General features: G+C 40.4%; 1 protein-coding gene across 1 annotated transcript in view; it reads right to left on the reverse strand.

The window, feature by feature from the left end:
- The window catches only part of BIRC6 (baculoviral IAP repeat containing 6), a 149,254-nt gene that overhangs the window by 21,785 nt on the left and 107,973 nt on the right, over positions 1-19,496 (reverse strand). The window contains 5 exon segments of the mRNA XM_061558929.1: positions 733-894; positions 5,699-5,916; positions 7,983-8,090; positions 9,909-10,051; positions 14,008-14,224. Of these exon segments, the coding sequence (XP_061414913.1) occupies positions 733-894; positions 5,699-5,916; positions 7,983-8,090; positions 9,909-10,051; positions 14,008-14,224 (848 nt within the window).

Here is a 19,496-nt window from a genome sequence, read left to right on the forward strand (position 1 = left end):
TGAGCGTCGATAACGGCATTCATGCGCCAGCAAACAGCTCTTGTGCTGCAGTGATCATTCCGTACTAATTAAGGTGGGCTTATTTTTGGTGGATGGTGCGATAGCAGGGGTGGAAATTCGTAAAACTATAATGATCCTAGCACTGTACAACTTCTAATTAACACCCCCTGACCAGCAGATGATAAATGCGGTATCATCATGTGCAGAGATCTCAGAGGCCAACAATAGTGCAGCTTCAGCTGCATCTGGTGAGAATCCTGCTCATTAGAGCAGACACATATCCAGTCCAGTGGCGGGATTTGTGCTAATTGCCACACACCACAGCAGAAAACAAAATGTTTCACCTATTTGAAATGTTTAATGCCAGAGCTGAAAGTAAATCACCATCTGTCCCCAGTGGGACCAGAAGAGGTACCTTTGAAAGCTAATGAAGGCAGTGAAAGTGACAGAAAAACCTTCCCAAAGGCTCTGCTGGACAAGCCTGTCACGGCGCAAGAGCGTTAACACTAGCAAGCCACTGACCAAGAAATCTACCGATTTTTTTTTTATTTGCCTGCAGCTGCCTCCATACTCTTTCTTTCCCATTTAACGCACAAAACACAAACAAACCCATACATAAACAAATATGTTTTCGTAACGTTGATCAGGTCACAAGGTGAGAAGGACAGTGTGTATTTCTGAATAAACAGTGTGATTGTATGGGGCAGGAGGGTGAGGGGGGTGCAGGCTTGCCTTGCCGTCGTTGTAAAGGTTGGGATTGAATCGCACGCTGTTCCGCCCCGTTGTTTCGAGGTTCACGAGCGGCGGGGAGTTGGGATAATCTTGCGGGAAGTAGACATCAAACTCAAAACAGCCATTAGCGTACGGGGTATCAGCGGGGCCCGTGATTAGAACCTGAATCAGATGCAAAAGCAAAAAAGAACACCAATAAGCAACCCATTCAGAATGCTGTTATAAGTGCAGTTTACTTTTGCAAATAACACACAGACTGCTGTGAGCCCCTAGTGGAACAATGTAATTTGCATGCCAAATGTCCAGAAATGAGCACATTATACGAATAAAACATCTCCATACTTACTCGAGCGAAGACCTGTTTAAACAGCTACAAAACCAACAGCAGGAGCTTTATAATTAAGTGCGTGAATTATTCTTGACCAAAAATATCAAACAGCCGCAGCTTTTTTAGTCGAATATAATCGTAGTTAATAAATTAACTTCTACGACATGGAAGCACAGCCAGCACCGCCACTGCAAACACAATCTTGCTCTGTCTGGTTTAAGGATTCACTTTTCTCAAGACAATGCTGCACAAGTCGAAACAATGTTTCTATTTTTCAGCATCTTAATCAGGAATTAAAATCCCTAAAATATGTATAACAACACGTGGCATTGAAGTAAAAAAAAGCACTATTTAAGACAATCACTGTTTTTGTCATTATTTGACAGTACGTGACATCCCAACCGTGAAATAGATGGTCAGTATGGCACGTAGCCCTCAAATTTCAAATTACATGAGATCAGATTATCCGGCGGCTTCGGGGAGACGGGGGCGCCGGATTCTTGAAAACGCTGGATAATCACATCATTATTTAAAATAGTTTATTTTTGCACATCCTTGCATGACATTATGTTTTTAGGTGTTGTGTGTATGATTTTTAGTGTTTTAAATTGGTTTACAATTTGAAATTGGCATAAATGAACAGACAAAATGACAAAATAAATGTCCTACTCTACAAAGTTACTGTATTTACTGTACCGTACTTACCACTCAAATCTCGAAGACTCTGCATGGGGTGATGTATGTATTATGCTCTTATTTCAACAACCATGTGTTTCATGATCGCAGGACTGATGTGAACGCCGAAATTTCCATGCGCATCTCGTCGGATCGCACCGTATATTTTCTGTTTTTACTACTGGAGTTATTAGTCATGAAAAATGTATATATGTGCAGTTTTTTCAATGTTTCACTTGTATGTAGTGTATAATGCACTATACCTACTAGAATCACCGTGGAATGTGTCCTTAATGCACGTGACGTCACTCCACATAGACCGGCCCCCCTGATTAATATTAATGAGCAGGTGACGTCCTCCAAATGGCCAACCCCCCACCCATCCTCATTCATAATCATGAGCGGGTAACATCACACCACATGCAGCACCCTCCCCCCTCATTAATAATCATGAGCAAATAACGTCCCTCCACATCGAACAGCCCCCCTCATTAATAATCATAAGGTGACATCCTCCAAATGGAACCCCCCCCCAAATTAATAATAATTAGCGGCTGACGTCACTCCACATTGGGGGCCGAGGCGCCTCCTCCCCCCTCCTCGGCGTCAACTCACAACCCTCACTACAAAGGCAGAACCCTCACGTCACGCGATCTCCGTAAAGCTATTGAGACATCAAAGTAAATAGGACGTCATGATGAACAAGGGATTATAACCTTAAAATTAAATAGGTCTGTGTCACTGCGCCCTTACAAATTGCCCACGCATTAATGCAATGAATATCACGTCGCGGTCTGCTTTTCGATTGCAAGTTTCAGATTTACTGCAAGACACCCGTCCTTGGACGAGCAAAAGGCGAGTATATAATATTTTACACTGAAATCAAGCAGAGCGGCTTTTTTTGTCGCGCACATGGTGCCGATCGCTGGATTAGTACAGCCTTTGCAGTGGTTTTGCCAGATTGACCGGGGACTGCCGGATATGTTGGAAGCCAGATAATCGAGCGGAAAATAAATCGATGATCAACTGTGGTGTCAAACAGTCCCCCCCCCCCCCCCCCACCCCCTAAAAAATGCCATCTTAAACAGCTTATTCGAAGAAAATGCCAATTTCACTTCCTTAAAAAATGTTCAACTGCCTTTCAGGTTCCTCCACCGTTAATACTGAGCCCTGGAACCACAAGCAGAAGGTTTGCGTATTATGTGCGACGCGTTTGCGGCCAAACTATATTTTGCTGCAACTTGGGCGGTGCGCATTGGCCTTGACGCCGACTCGCAATGTCAATGGCAATGTTGTGAAGAGCGTCACAGGAGTGAGCACTGGGGATCCAACAGAAAGGAATAAAAGGACGTAAGGATTAAAGTAGTATGCACGTGAAAGGACCATTGTAACGATGCCTGCCACTCGGCACAAGATCGCTCGGCATGAGATTTCAAAATTTTAAGTCTCGGACAAAAGAATGATGATGTCATAAGATTTGAAAAAAATCTCAAGCCACAATAGAAAGAAGAATAAAATCCCTTCCATATGGATGCCGAAACACATGTTCACTAGCTATGAGATGGCATAAATGAGGTACCTGGAGTTAAATTACATGAGCAAATGAGGCCTTAAGACTTGCAGACTAAAATTAGCACTGAAGCATAATTACTGAGACAATGCTGAAGAGGCTTCATGTTATTTTCGAGGAATTATAGAGATGTGTTGCAAAAAACATGGATGTATTTGAAATCAGGAACACCAATACATGCAGTCTTATAACACTGATAAATAAATAAAGTCATAATTTAAAAGGCACAGGACTCCGAAAATGATATTTCGATCTATTTCAATAAGCGAAACATCTAAATAAATTACATAACTGCTCAAAACATAAATTGTATTATTCAATGACTCGTGTGTAACATTTAAAACATCAACTGTGGATCTCAACAATCTCAGGGTTGCAATGTGTGGATTTGCACACACACTGGTCATAATTAACTAAACAAACAAACTAATAGAGCGTAATTAAACCACAAGGGATCGCACATGCTGTGCACCGTTACACACACATAACACTCGGGCTTCACTCTCCATTTCCCAAGCCTGCCTCCATTTCCTAACTAGGTTTACTCAAACTGAAATCTGGCTTTCTAAGGCAGCTGTCGGCATGTTCAATAACACAAACTTGCTCCTGATGCTCGGACATTCTTCAAGCCTTGGGTTCAAGAGAAATTCATATTGTACGGGAGGACATGCCGATGGCTACCCAAGGTAAAAAGACGAATAATGGCACGCCAAAGATTCTATAGTATCGTGAACAAGACTGGAATCCCACCAAGCACAAGCAAAATCAGAAATGTTGATTCTGTACATATTAAGCACATCTGGGTCCGAGAGATTTGGCTTATTGGGAAGGAGAAATATGCTCATATCAGAGAATCTTGTCCGAGAGCAGAAATACTCTCGAGCCCCATTAAAACCACATTATTGACGGCTTGAATATTGTCATGCTAAATGCTTTATTTCACTTATTTATCTTTAAACATTTGCACTATAAATCTGTTGGGTTTTTATGAATGGCTGAAACCCAAGGAGTGTGCCGAGCTGTGACTGCTGGCGCCAAATGAAATGGCAAATTGAGTGAATGACCGCGACCTGGCTGCTTTGGCCACGTCCTGACCCGTGGGTGACAACTGTCAAGAAAAACTCACAATTTTTTGATTATTTTAATATAAATACATGTTAATTTAGATTCATGTTGTTTTTTTCTGACTTTACGTGAACGAAAAGACACAAATTCGCCCGTTTTCTCATTGAAAATAGGTACATTTCAAAATATCACTGTCCTGGTCACAAAAGCAAAGTTTGTGGGGAATAAGAGCCAATCTTAATTTTAGAACTTTCGTGACTGCAGTAAATGATTATTTGGTTCTTTCGGTTAAGTCACGTCTAAAGATAAAATAATAAATTAAATTAAATAACGTCTAAAGATAAAATAATAAATTAAATTAAATAATTTATTATTTTATCTTTAGACGTGACTTAACCGAAAGAACCAAATAATCGAATAAGAGCCATTTTCTATACTTTTTAGGCATAAGCAATTACGAAATAACACTACCCAGGAACAAAAATTGTGTTACAAAGTGTAATCGATGATTCACTGTATATTTTTCTCCTTTAATGATGTGAAGAAGGAGCAATACTAATCGGGAACACTTTCACTCGCAGTGCTGCAGAAATTTTTTTCAAGGTCCTCGAAAGAAAATGATAAACCAGACGGAGCCAACTCCTGCATAGAAACTCACTCAAACACGACGTGAGCCAGAGAGACATTGACAGCGGCATGAGGCATGTGGGTTTTTAATTTGATTAAGCTTTGAATGAGTTAAGTGTTCAAGACGTTGGAGCTCCTGTATATGTCTGCAGACTGTTCATATTAGGTCATGGATATTGTTTTGTTTCGTAGCTATAATGATTAGTATAACAGAATTAATGCGTCTCGTGGACTCATTTTCAGGAGGGTCTTGCTGAGGATGTTTGACCAATTGCCGAGTATATGTTGTTGCGTGTGAAGGAAACTGGAAGGAACACAAGCATAGGATGGAATAGCCCTAAATATTACATGAAGAGGTATGTAGCCTACTTGCTGCACTGTCATCAGATGGCTATCTCATAACCCTACTGGCTGGAACATTCATTGGACATTATCTACACGATCCATCAACTCGTCTTCAAAACAACATTACCGTATTCTCTGGAATATAAGACTCCCAAAAGTATTGGGATCTACGGATGAAATGCGCCTTACAAATGTTAATTCTTCTTCTTAATGTTTTGCCCGGCGTCAATACAATAACACCGTACAAAGCTAGTCACACACATACACCACCCAGATCATGAGACGCACCCGCAACATCAGAGAATATGGTAACAGAAAACCGATAGTTGATTTAAAACGTGCACGGCAGTGCTCACCTTCATGATGTCCAACCGTTCCTCGTCGCAGCGCACGAACACGCTGGAGCACGCGGAGAGCGGCAGTGAGGTGGAGAGGGTGACGGCCTCCTGCGCCAAGCGGCGGGCGCGCGGTGCCCCGTTGCTGTCGTTGGCGCTCTTCACCTGCGACATGTAGTGGTGGCTCACCTTGAAGACCAGCTTGCCATCCTCGTCCTCGGACACCAGCTCAAACGTGTCTGCCACGCAAACGTCAACACTTTTTTGTCACACACGGCGACCGAAACAGTGGTGAAAAATATCGACGGGAATTAAAAACGAAGACCGTTACGTTGGGTCAAGAGTATTGAAGAAAAATGAAAGCATTAATACGTAAATTAGTCTATTAATGCCAGATACCGTGCTCATATAATGTGTTAACAAAGCTTGTAAAAACTTTTGAATTTTGTGGCTGGTTAACACGTTTTTTTTCTTTTTCATTAAACACCCAAGAACACTAAAGCCTGTTTTGCATTATAAAAAAATACATGCAAAATACTTTGAGTTCGTAAACTAGCATTTTGATTAGTGAACATTGCACACGTACAATAATTACCAAATGCCCAAAATGAGTAATTTGCTAATTTTACCCGGCAATCATTTAAAAAAACTGTGAGGTTTTTTGGCCCGAAGCAAAATCTTTATACAGTATATTAAACGCGTTACTTTTGAATCTGTTAAATTCACACAAAATGCGGACCTCGGAAAACTGAATGTTCTCAAAGACGTGACATTGCATAAGTTGTCAATAATAACAGGAGAAACGTTGAAGTTTTCCCCCCTTAATGAGTTACATTACAATGGAGAGACATTTTCTCACGAGAAAAAAAATCAAGGTAAGATCTATAGCACTTGAAAGCCACCTTCCATTAAAGGCACACGCATCACATGTTGAAACAGAACTTTCTGACTCGTGCCGTGACTTTAACGGCCTGCGGAGAAATACGAGCATTAGGAAATCGATGAACAATTTTTCGGCATCTAAAAATGGAAAGGGCGCTAGCTCGCCAGTCCCAATAAATGCACTACACGACATGAAAACCAAAGCTCTCCACTGATAAAATAAAACAAATAAGACACATAAATGACACGTTACATAATACACATAGTATACAGTAATAGGGAATGAAAAAAGCACCAATATCTCAATGCAGCTAAAAAAATTCGCCAATCGTTGAATGCTCAAAATTTTGGAGAATGAAGCTCAACCAAAGCACCACAGTCCTTGTCCCCTTGGAGCCGCTTGCAGCTCATTGTCACGAGAGCCAAAACATGTGCCACTGATAGATGATTGTGTATTCAAAACAGCCACTTAATTGCCAAAGGAAAAAACAGCCGAACATTATACACATAATGTAATTAACTAGTCATGCACCAAGGCACTCATAATTTTCAGTAATGGAATACATTTAAATAATGATTTATCAATAACCATAATATATTACTTACAGCACATGTACATGCTGTATTTAGGTATGTTTTTTTATATATACTGAACCACATCAATGTGATTCAGGTATAACATACCATGGTGTGTCACAGAAAATAACTGCTCGTTAGCCGAAACGGTTATTTCATGGTCCAATCAAAAGTCAATCGCCTCAATTGCTGCACTACGAATCAATACAGGGACAGGCAAGCAGGCAGGTGTAGGGGGGGGCGGCCAGCGACAATCATGTTTCGCAACACGGCTGCTCAGCCGTAGGCCTGTGAGCGTCCGGTCCAATTGACCCAAGCCAACGTAGGGCCTACAGCTTGAGGTAGTGATGTGAACGTGTATGCATATGGATGCAGCCACTAAAAATCATTGCTACTGAGCAGTGGAAACGACCCGTGATTTTGCTTTGTGGGGAACACGTTGGGTAGTCCAATAAATATCTCAAGAGGCTCAGATATGATGCCAAATTTGAGCTATTAAGGTTTCCAATGATGGAATACAATTGTGCATTCAGGAAAAGACGAATGGTACTGAAATGATACCTGGTAATGCTCTCACAACACGTGAGCAAATAATCATCCGTGTGCGTCAACATTTGATAAATGGCAAAGTAATAATAATCAAGGCAAAATTATGTCATGTGCCACACTAAAATAAAGGTCTGAAGCAATCCTCCGAACAGTTCAGCAGAATTAGCACACTGTTAACTGGGCAATTTCTGAATTGCATAACGTGAAAGCATAAGACCTGCGCTTAGACTCTGAAAAACAACATAGGGTTCCCATAGAGGCTATAAAGGTGCCAAATAATTGGGACAAAATTACTCACCAAACTGTAAGTCCTTCATAATGGAAACATATCTTTCCTCCATTGATTTTCCAGCAGTAGACATCCTGGGTCTTGAAAAAATACTCCTGTTTTCAAGATCTTGTTTGTCTGAAATTCAGAATGGGCGACGAATCAAACATTTAGCCAGGTGTCTCCTGGAACAAGTGCCACAACAAGGAGAACAGGATAATAAAAATATGGAACACACTGAAGGAAATATTAAGAACAGACCTTTATTTTCTTTCCAAGAAGCCACACTCAGAATTCATGATCTCACACCACATTGCACTTTTCAAAATCTCAGCTTGAAAGGCAGCAAGCAAAGGGTAAAAAGGGAGGTTTGTGCAGAGGCAGCACTTTGATATAAGCAGAGATATGAAGAAATGAAAATCGAAGCTGAACAGCGACACTGTTTGCCCTAGCAAGGACAGTCACCTAGCAAACCAAGATAAGGGCAGCCGAAACACAACTCCTGATGTGGCAGCCATATCCATTGTGCGACTATCGCAAAGGCAGCATAAAGCACCATTCTTAGCACAAAGCTCTGCAAACAGAACTTGCAAGAACTTGCCCCTGCTCGTGTGAACAAGTAATCCGCTCCATGGCAAGAAAGTGCACACATTCCAGAAGGCTGTCTCGTCTCGAGAGACAGGCAACGCCTCGCATTGTTGTAGGATTTACTGGGTATTGTAGGCAATGTACTCGCACTGCATGCAATAACCAATTTAAAATGCTCCGCAGCATTTGTATAAGCCTTAAGTTTTCTGTCCGTTTTCTTTGGTCGAGAAACAATTTCAATAAAAGTTTCATACGCCTCTCATAAAACCACAGAATTAGGGAAATGGAAGTTTTTGTGTCCTATGAAGGATGTACAAAATGGAAAAAAACAAATCTGGTTTCCTGAATACAGCTGAAGATATTGGCGCCATTATTAGAATTGAAGTGTTAATTAAAAAAACTAAATACTCAACGTGCAAAGGACATCAATAACATTGCAGTATATCTGTACGTAATACACATTAGCTACACCAAAATTATCATTACCACTTATACAAATGAGTAAACAATTGTTTTTACAACTACAGAAAGATGAGCTAAGATGCGTGTTGCAAACAAACATCTGCAAAAAAGCAAGGGACAGCAATTGAATAAAGAAAAGGAAAATTAAGCCGAATGTTCAGACCATCTTAATAGCTTTAAGTGCAAATTGCTTAACAGAACATTAACTGTTTATTAGTCCTTATAAATTAGGCAATACACAAAAGCAGTGAAGATTCAATAGCAATACGCTCAATTGTAGCAATGCAGTATTCCCATGGGGAATGAGGAAGGTTATCCAAGCCAACCGTACATTTATTTTTAACCAGAAAGTAGCTGAAAGGAGGACCTTGTTCAAACAAGTGTATTGGACATTCCAAAAGTACATCTTAGCTAGGAAAAGCGGGATTTTTTTCGAGTTGATAAAAGTGTACGTAAACTACGTGAACAAAAACCAAAGGCCTGTGTAGAATTCTGTAGTGATCATAAGTGGTTGCATTAAAAAAGCTGATTGGTGCGAGTGTGATAGCAATCACGAACCTGCATGCTGACATGAGTAAGTGAGAAAGCGTTAGTGGGCCCAAGCAAGTCCGGCATGTTGGCCACGAGTGTTTTCGTGTGAGAAGGGATATTAGTGGAGAAGAATGGCGAGTGGATGTGGTTCGAATGTAGGCATGAACAAGTGTATGAAGTGGCAGTGGAATGTGGTAATGAGTACATGTATGTATGTATGTAGAACTTAATTCGCACCATACGTAGCCAACCATGCTAAAAATGTGGTTTAAAGGAAAACACAAGCGCACGTGAACAGTTGGGAGTGGAGCACAGTAGGGAATACACATGGTTTGAATGGAGGCATGAGTATGAGAAGCTGGTGGGCCAGCGTACCGAGTGTGGCCTGCTTGAGGCTGGTGGTTGCCTTGTGCACAATCTCCGCTGTCCTCTGGATGTCAGGTACCAGCAGGGTGAGGCCCTCTGCTTCGGCTTCCGAATCCACTTTCCCATTGGCTTTGCCCCGTTCCTTCTTTGACCTGCAGATATTTAACGATGTCACTCATGCGAAACATTTTTTACATTTTCAAATGAGCGTGAAAATACAAGATTAATAGGAAATACACCAACGAACTGTCTATAGATGGCGTGAGATTCTCGTGACAAACACAGACATCAAAACAAGCGGGGTTAGAGCCAAGAGGAGTTGCCAATGAACCCAGTTGCAATGTGAATTACAGGTTTCCACTTCACCAAGACAAATGTGCATCACAATTGCAAGACATTACATCTCCCCATCATTCCCCCATTATAAATAATGCTTCTTAGAAATGAGTCACTAACTTGCTCCATTTCCTGAGTACAACCTAAATTTACAGCACCATCACTTCAATGTTCCGGTGCACTTTATTTGTTTCCTTTAACCCCCATACATTTTTTGACAAAAGTAATATGTTTAATATAAAAATATATATATTTTTAAAACAAGAACATCTAAAAAAAATGAAAAAATCATTGTCACGTTCACTAATGTGATACAGATTGTGCTATCGGTTGTCAAGTCATGAGATTAAAAATCCATTGCTCCCATGAAGTAGTGCAATGCTGAGTGCTATAAAGTGGGCTATGAAAGGTCGCTTGAAGGAATCTCAAAGGTCGTTCTTCAAACGACACAACGACCTCTGAGCACACACCATTCACTCTGCATGAGAGTAATGTTCAAAGCACTGTAAAACCGATATTTTATTTCCCAGAGCTGGGATTTAGCCAAATTATTTGTAGAAACAAATGTAACTTGATGGCTTTTTTTTTATTGCGTTCACTGACGAGTGGGCTGTGTCCATCAACTCACTGAACTTGAGAACCTGGTTTAATCACAGGCGGCCGCCTGGATTCGATCCAAAGATCTCAGCGGTGCTAGCTCTGCGCTATGACCTATGAGCCACCCAGTCACATCCGTGATTTTTTTTAATAACACAGGGATCTTGTTCCTGAGTCCTAGCAAAATAACCATCACATATTAAGCCAACCCCAGACCACGCAGTCACGCCCTGTGGCCCCTCGACTGTTACCCAACATAATACACACAGCTAGCGTGGGTGGACAGCTGATATGACCCTGAAAAACTGTGGGGGCCTGTAATAAACACCACATTTTTATTAAAGCAGTGTCCATAGCAGGTAAATTAAGGCTTTGGAGATTTGGATTGCATAGCTGCCAACTGAGTAAGAGCTGCAAACCAATGGATAAGTGCAAACTCACGGGGAAGCCAAGCAAATGTAAATGAGCTTAAAGTGTGTGGCAGCATTAATGTGCATTACGTTTGTCTGCTGTACAGCGATGAGTTGAGAACTGCATTTCGTATTCCGCCTCCGCAATGCCGTGAAAGGTTGCTGGGTTCCAAAGTAAAAAGTTTTCAGGGCCAATAAGAAGAGCCAATTTTTGTTTATACATATACAATCCCTGGTACAAAGCTACACTTTAAAATATAATCTGTGGTGCACAGCACATTTTTTGTCAAGTAAATTCTGCTGTTGCTGTCGTTATTAAAAAAGAAAAATGTCCAACTTCATATATTAGCTGAACGAGTAGATATCCTGCAAAAAATACATTGACTTAAAGCTTTCGTGACTGCAGGAATTCATATTCTTTGGGCATTTCGGTAAAGTCACGTAGATAGGTTAAAAACATTTTTTAAAACTATGATGTTTCGATCGCAATACAAGCGGTCGTCATCAGGTGGGGAAAAGAAAAAAGAAAAAAAAAGGGGTTAGCCTCTAAAGGCAAACTGTTTATAAAGGTTTAAAATGGGCATAGCCCAAGTGACAGAATGGAGTAGGCGGGGCACATGAGCCCAGGGCCAATACATCAGCATTCAGTCCTTGTTGGACCAAACCTTCAATGATTGCAATGGTGTCAGGCACAGGAACTTTGGTAAACAAAGAGACTACGTTGAAACTAATGAGCAAATCACCTGGAGATAGTGAGATGTTCTTAATTAACGATACCAAGTGAGCTGAGTTAAGTACAGTTGAGGAGGTCTTACCAGTGAATGGTTGTAAGGTCTCAGACAGAAATCGGGCCAGTTTGTAGGTGGGTGAGTCAATGGTGGAGACGATAGGACGAAGGGGTGTACCCTCTTTATGGATTTTTGGTAAGCCTATACAATATGGGTGGTCTAGCAGCAGAGGGTTTTAGGGAAACCGCTTGGTTTGTTCGATTAAAGAAGTCAAATCAGTGATGATATTGTTGTTTTTTTGTAACGAGGCTGTTCGTGGGATCTCTTTTAATTTTTGTATAGCTACCATCATTAAGTAGGTTCTGAATTTTGTTATTATATGTGCTTTTGTCCATGATGACCGTGGCATTGTCCTATATTTTTTATTGAGATAGCTCAAAATGCTCATCCTTACTGATGTTGCTGATAGGTGTCTTAGCACTTTTAAGAGTTGCAGCGATTTCTGATCTTGCCACATCTGCAGTGATGTATCCCAAACCCTTAAGGGCTACATCGACCTGGGCAATAATATCATGCACTGGGATGTGTTAGGGGTGACTGCGAAATTCAACCCTTCACCTAGAACCGATTTTAGGCTGTCAGAAATTGGACTATTACTCGGATTAATAACAACCTTGTCAACGTCTAACTTGTTAATGTGTGGATCTGGCTTCTTCTTGGAAAGGAAGTTGAACTTGGAAATCAGGTTATCTTTGCATTTAGCCGACATTGAAGCGGCTGAAGAGGCTGTCATGTCATCTACATGTTCCCAATCAGATGTAGACATTTTTTCTGTCAATGTTAAGTGTGATTTCAGGAGTGTCTTGTCCAAAAGATCTAGTTCAATTCAGAGCAATCGTATTATCTCTGAGATCAGGGCTAAGCCTGCCTGAACAAGATCCGTTTAGCATTAGAAGATGTGACAGCAGCAGATGTCAATGTAAAGGAGATTGGTATTACCTTGGTGTTGCGGCATCTCTTCAGAACCTTCATCGCTCAATATGCCGAGGCCCACGTTTTTAATCCCTCCGCTCATGCTCCCCCAAGGGCTCTTTTGCCCCGCCCACTCCGTTCTGACACTTGGGCTAAGCCCATTTTGAACCTTTATAAAGAGTTTGCCTTCGAGGCTAACCCCTCTTTTTTTTCTCTTTTCTCCACCTAATGACGATCGCTTGTGTTGCGATCAAAACGTCGTAGTTTTTTGTAATATTTTTGAACCTATCTACGTGACTTTACCGAAAGACCCAAAGAATATAAAAAAACACATTCCTGCAAATATGTCCCAAAAAATCCCAATATGAGCAGAAAGGAATTCAGGAGCAGAATATATAAGTAACTCTAAGCCCGATAGTTAAACAAATTAAGTCACTCCACAATGCGGTTTGCACTTGCTATTCAAACCTGTTCAAAGTCTTACGAGAAATGAGAAATCTGGTAATGTTCAGCCAAATTTCTTGTTGCACTCACGCACTGGTAACTGGTACAAATGAGTAAAAGCATAAAGTCCCTACCAAGGAAGAACACGTCAATCAAAGATTAAATAAAAGGGGGTACACATTTTTCCAGGTCATTTTCTGCCTTAAATAAAACCCACTTAAGCCAAGACGCTCCTACCACAAAAGCATGCTAAACTACAAACATTCACAGCGTCTAAGCAAACATTTGTCCTGAAATAAAATTTGTCCCCAAGCAATGTAATCTTCCAATTTTATGGAACCAAGCAATGAAAGACTTACATCACCGCAATTTATTCTTCCATTCAATATTCAATTAAACACAGATGAAAGAAAATACTGATGATTCAGAGGACAATCTGTATATTTGAAAATATCACATTCATCAAACATATCTCATAGTGAGTCATACTCTTCACGTGTAGTATGCGATCAGCTGTGCCCCACCACTCAACAGGGTCACAAGCTGGTTCACACGCAGCCCTACAGCTCTTTTTCAGTTGCAACCTTGTGAACTGGCAGTGTATGTGTGTGTGCCTCTCACCTGAGTCTGTTACTGTACGTGTCAACACAGGTTTTCATCTTTGTGAGCAGGGCAGAGATGCAGCCTTGAGACGCGGTCTCAGAGTCCTCCTGGACGTCGGAGGGTGGCCCTCCCGAGAGGGGCAGCAGAAGGGGCACGAGCGGCGGGCAGAGGGCGATGGCGCGAAGCAGCTCCAGCAGAGCCCGGTACAGTGGCACGTGGCGCGCCATGTCCAAAACTGCGGACACAGCAGCAGTGCATCGCACGTGTCACTCGGCAGAACAGGACACCAGCCCCACAAGCACATGCTGCGATAGCATTACCATAGTTACTAGTCTTGTAAACTTAACGCGTCGATTCTTCCACCCATGTTGAGGACTTGGTCTACCAGGCCCAGTGTCGTCTCAATACACACGGCGTTCAACCACCACCACCACGCTGCAGGTCACAATAATTCTACTTCTGCTTCTTTCCTCGCATTGCTTGACTTTGGAATTCCCTCTCATCATCTCTGTTTTCAAGTTCTTATAACCTATAAATTCAGGAAACGTATTTACTCTTATCTATCTGTCTTTCCGACAGCCCTGTTCTTCACCTGAGGACGGCTGCTTGCGTTGTGGCTGAAACGTCATGAGAATTTTATTATGTAAATTTTTATTATTTTATTATTTCCCTTCTACATGACTTTACCGAAAGAACCAAGAAGATTCAAGAGTAATGTTTGTTGCTGTTTGGAATTTTGAGCATCTGGGCCGGTGCTCCGCAACTGAGAAAAAACACACACACAGGACAGCACCGCTAACTGAAAATGATACAGCAACAGTGTTACGCAAACGTGAGGCCACACCATAGCACCCAGTGTTGGGTGGCTTATTGGGCACGTCTACTTAAAAACCAAGTCCCAGCAGCTGCCTTAAAAAGCTTTAAAATAAGGCCAGCGGCTTTTGCTCTTTGCCATATGTATAAGCCAAGAATCTTATTAAAGTACAAAGAGAATGAATATCAGCAAGAAACAAAGATTATTTGGTGGGCATCAAAGTACTCCATGGCATTTACGGGAGACCTATAATTTGCTGACAAGTGATATCACATTTCAAGCAAAGAATTGTGATGTGCAATTTCATGGCAGGAACAAAATGCAGAGTTAACCCAAAAGGGAGAGTTGCTCTAATGATTGAATTGTCATTCCGGTTGGATTATCCTTGAAATCAGGTCAAAGTTGTAAAACAATGCTTTTCTTTTAAAAAAATTGGAAAGACTTTAACAACCAAGATAACCTCAAACACTGTGGAATTTAAGGAAAATTCAACTTTGAAAAAGAAGGCCCTGAATACATAAAGTTATTCCCATAAAAATATTGATATATTTTTACTTCAAATGTGATTCAGACTGAATACATTTCATGCACGTTAAATGCACATTTTTATAGTCTCTTGTATGACGTTGTAATAAACTGCAGCAATTGGTGGAAACAATGGTATGTAGTAAAAAATCAATCTGTGAAACTTTGGAAAGAAAAAAAAATCTAATTCTCATTAAACCAAAGGCTTTGGAGGCCCTGAAACTAACACCTAAGAAGACTAGAGAAGAAATGAAACCTTGAAAAAAAATGCTATGAAGATACTTAATGCTATCACACTTCCAAATGGTGTATGAAATAAATGTTAAAAACGATAATAATCGCACTCAATAATGGGAAAACTGCAATGCCAACACCACCCCAATATTTTTTTATATAAAAAAACATTGCGCTAAAATGAAGCAGTGCCAATGTTCAGAATATGTTAATAGAAGTGGTTTAATGAGCAGTGCAAATGCCTTGTACCTGCAGTGCAGTATTTGAGGCACAAAAATTAGAAAGCTTGCATCAAGAAGCTACAATGGCTTTTATGGGAGCATAACAGCTACGTTGTTTTTGCCAAATAATGTCAGAGCTGTTTTTCTCAGGCGTTTATTTAAATCGTGCGTTTGATGTAAGCATTTTCTAAAACGCGGTGCCTCCGATAATAGCCCCATTTCATGCATTCCAAAGACAAAAACGAGGATCAAATTTAAATTAATAATTAGCAGAAAATACATTTATATTCGAGTGATAGGTGACAATAAAGTAGTCTAAAAAATGCCCATAATTAAAATGTTGACAATTTTATACGAAACCTAATTTACATTTCGGGAACTGTATATAATTCTTCATGTTTTTCAATTTATGAGGTTTGTAGGTCCAGATTGCAGTTGAACATTCATCAGGTTTACATCACAGCCACTTAACGGCATATGGGCCCACATGCTCGTACGTATACATGTGGTACAAACACACAAGGACATTCATTTTTGGAGCGGGGCGAGAGCTCATTAAGACAGTCATATTTAAGGCACGCTGGGTCAAACAATTACAAACATGACAAAATATAAATGACAGCAATGATTAAAAGCACAGAGAATAAAAAATAACGGGAAGAAAAAACCATGAAAGCTAATAAAAAAAATAAAAATGTATTATTGTGTTTGTTCATACAGAAACCCTGAGTCTCAGAGCATATCAATCATTACCCTATACTGCAAGAATTCTGCCGAGTTTCCGCACTGTAGGTCGATGATTGTTCTGGAGATTCCAAATGAGTAATTGAAAAAAGATTAAATTTGAAGTAAACAGACAATAAAAAACTAAACATAAAGTCCAATTCATTATTCAACAGTCTAAATTTAAGCAAAGACCAACAAATAAAAGAGCATTAACATATTTGAAAGATGCATACCCTCAGTGTAAAACATTTCACAGGTGCAATTTAAAAACACCTGCCTGCATTCATAAAACCCATATAATCTAAAAAGTATTTAAATCCGATGCAGAGAGACAATATAATTTAATGTATGAGGGGCATCATACTCACGAGAATATTCACAATAATGGATTTAATATTTTGAACATACCACTGTAGTTAAAGCAATTAAAACTACAGATATGGTTGCTTTCATATAGAACAGCAATATTATTCATGATACAAATGTCATCATTGCAATGCAAATTACCCATTTCCATAAACAAACCGTATTATAAACAGCACTGTTAAACCCTTTGTTAAAACCTTGTTTTAACCTTGTTTTCCATCGCACTGCCACATTACAAGGAGTTATCACTTCATACCCTTCATTATTTTCTCTACTCACCCTCCTCAATGGCTAAGTTTGTCTATCGCTTAGCGACAACACTGTAACGTGCATATTTCACCCATTTTCATGTTATAATTTAATTATAAAAGAACACTTAAAAATCAACAATATTAAAACAAACTGGCAAGAAAAATTTGAGTCGTGGTGTTTTCGAAACCTATTACCCCTTAACCCCCATTGAATCAATGTTTATTATAACGCAACTTTCCTTCACGCGGCGTTCTTGAGGAACGCAACGACCATGTTGTAGGAGAACTGACTACTACAATGTGCCACCAGGAACGTGGCAACAACACGCAGCGCTACTGCATAAAAACATGCCCGTTATTATTCCCTGGGCTCAGGTACCATTGTGTTACCTCAGCACACCTGCGGCCGATTCAACTGTTGCCCCTAAATGGCTAAAATTGTTAGCGCTTTGTATCACTATGCTATTTAAATGTACATGATCGCACATTCCCTGCTCGGCCATCATTACTTGAGCAGCGTCGTCAGATTTGGAGACAATCAGTGTGGACAGAATGTGCTATTTTATTTCACATCCAATCAGACCCCTGCACGGAAGCCAGGTCAGTGGCCACCAAAGTAACCTTAACCACCTAAGCTTTTCCCTGCTGAGTTTGCAAGTACAATAACGGCAATGTGAAATTAAACTGAACAAAAACAATACATTGGCAATAGTCATGCTCCAAGCCAAACAATATACCGAATACACCGGAATTTAAACGTGCCACTAAAAACACTAACGCAATGCATTATGAGCATATACGCACATTCAATATTGAATGCCACTGTGCGGTTTTGTCCAATGTCACTGTGTGGTAGGACTGATCATACTGACAAAGGTGGCGGCGGTGGCTGTGAATCGTCGCGAACATCTTGTTTGGTCAAACTGCCCATTGGTCAGCAAGTTTCACTGCACAAACGTGGCTTCGTGACATGACCAGTTTTCACATTTCACTTTCTATTACTTGCCCCATGATAATAGTAAAATTCGTCACCAACGCATTCAAGTATGTACGTACAGTTGCTCTCACACAATAAAAATTGTTTCATCCCTAATACTGTGCACTATTCAAACAAGATAGCGTACGTCAAAATTATGCATCAAGATTTTATAGCACTTCCAGCTTCAAGAAACAAGCCATAAATTGAAGTGAAGCCGGTCCCCACAGCGTCATAAATGTGTCTCCGTGTCATTGAGAGATGGTAAGCACTGCATTAAGGCATCGCTTACGAGCTCATGATCAAGAGCAATGCCAAGACTGCGGCACAGTAATTAATGTTCTTACCAAATGGGGCATTCATGGAATGCAGAAAATCTCAGAGTCCCTCCCACCTGCCATCACGGTCACCAATCTGCTACACATATCTGCTCAGACTTATTGTGCACAACCCATTAGATTATAAGAATTACCAAATGTCTCAAGGGGAAATCCAAATTAAAACAATTCAGAAAAGTACATAAAGCACATTAGAAGACTATAGTTTGGATGAGTTAAACTTACCATTCAATGCAATTTTCATTAAAGTCAGTCTACATAACAGATAACAATGCTGCATCATGCACTAGACGAGGCTTCAGTGAATAACCTCAGATAACACATTATCGCCAATGGCATTCTACTGAGCAGCTGAATTGTCCCACACAATGTCCTGTTTGGTGTCCTATAAAGCACTTATAACAGTTGTATTTAAAGTGTGGTTGTATTTAAATTACATTTCAAAAGTCCATCTTAAAAATTGGTTTCATTAAGTAAACAGCTTCAAATAAGCACTGTATTGTGAAACATTTGTGTACCTTGCAAGTATAATACATTACCAAATGACTGTCATTTCTATATCTCTACATGGAATAAATGACAATTGCAAATGAATGACCTTAAGTGTAACACACAACAGGCTGCTCAATAGCATAGCAAACCATGATAGCAGCCAACAAGAATAACAACGGATACTTGAAAACATCAAATCAGGCACTGCATAATTCAAGGTCAATTATGTCCCTTTCAATCACCTAATTACCCATCTCCTCAAAACATCCTGGTACCATCATTTATCATACCATTTAAGCAAGCGGATGCTGTGCGTTGGAAGGAATTCTTACAAGCCCAATTAAGTGCCCATGATATATGAAGTGGTTTTTCTCAATCCGTTTACACCTCCACAGCTGATGACAAACACTACGGAGCAACGGGAACCACAGCGGTGACGAGCAACCTTCTTCACAATGCAAATGCCTCCAACACACATTCGCACAATGTCCTGCACGGGGCAGGCAACACCAAAGCAACGGAGGACAGCAAGCAACTAGCAACTAGTCTCATTGCATTTCGATT

The sequence above is a fragment of the Lethenteron reissneri genome, chromosome 25 (genome assembly GCF_015708825.2).
Source record: "Lethenteron reissneri isolate LAM-NWPU_2019-01 chromosome 25, ASM1570882v1, whole genome shotgun sequence".
In the NCBI taxonomy this organism is placed as follows: Eukaryota; Metazoa; Chordata; class Hyperoartia; order Petromyzontiformes; family Petromyzontidae; genus Lethenteron; species Lethenteron reissneri.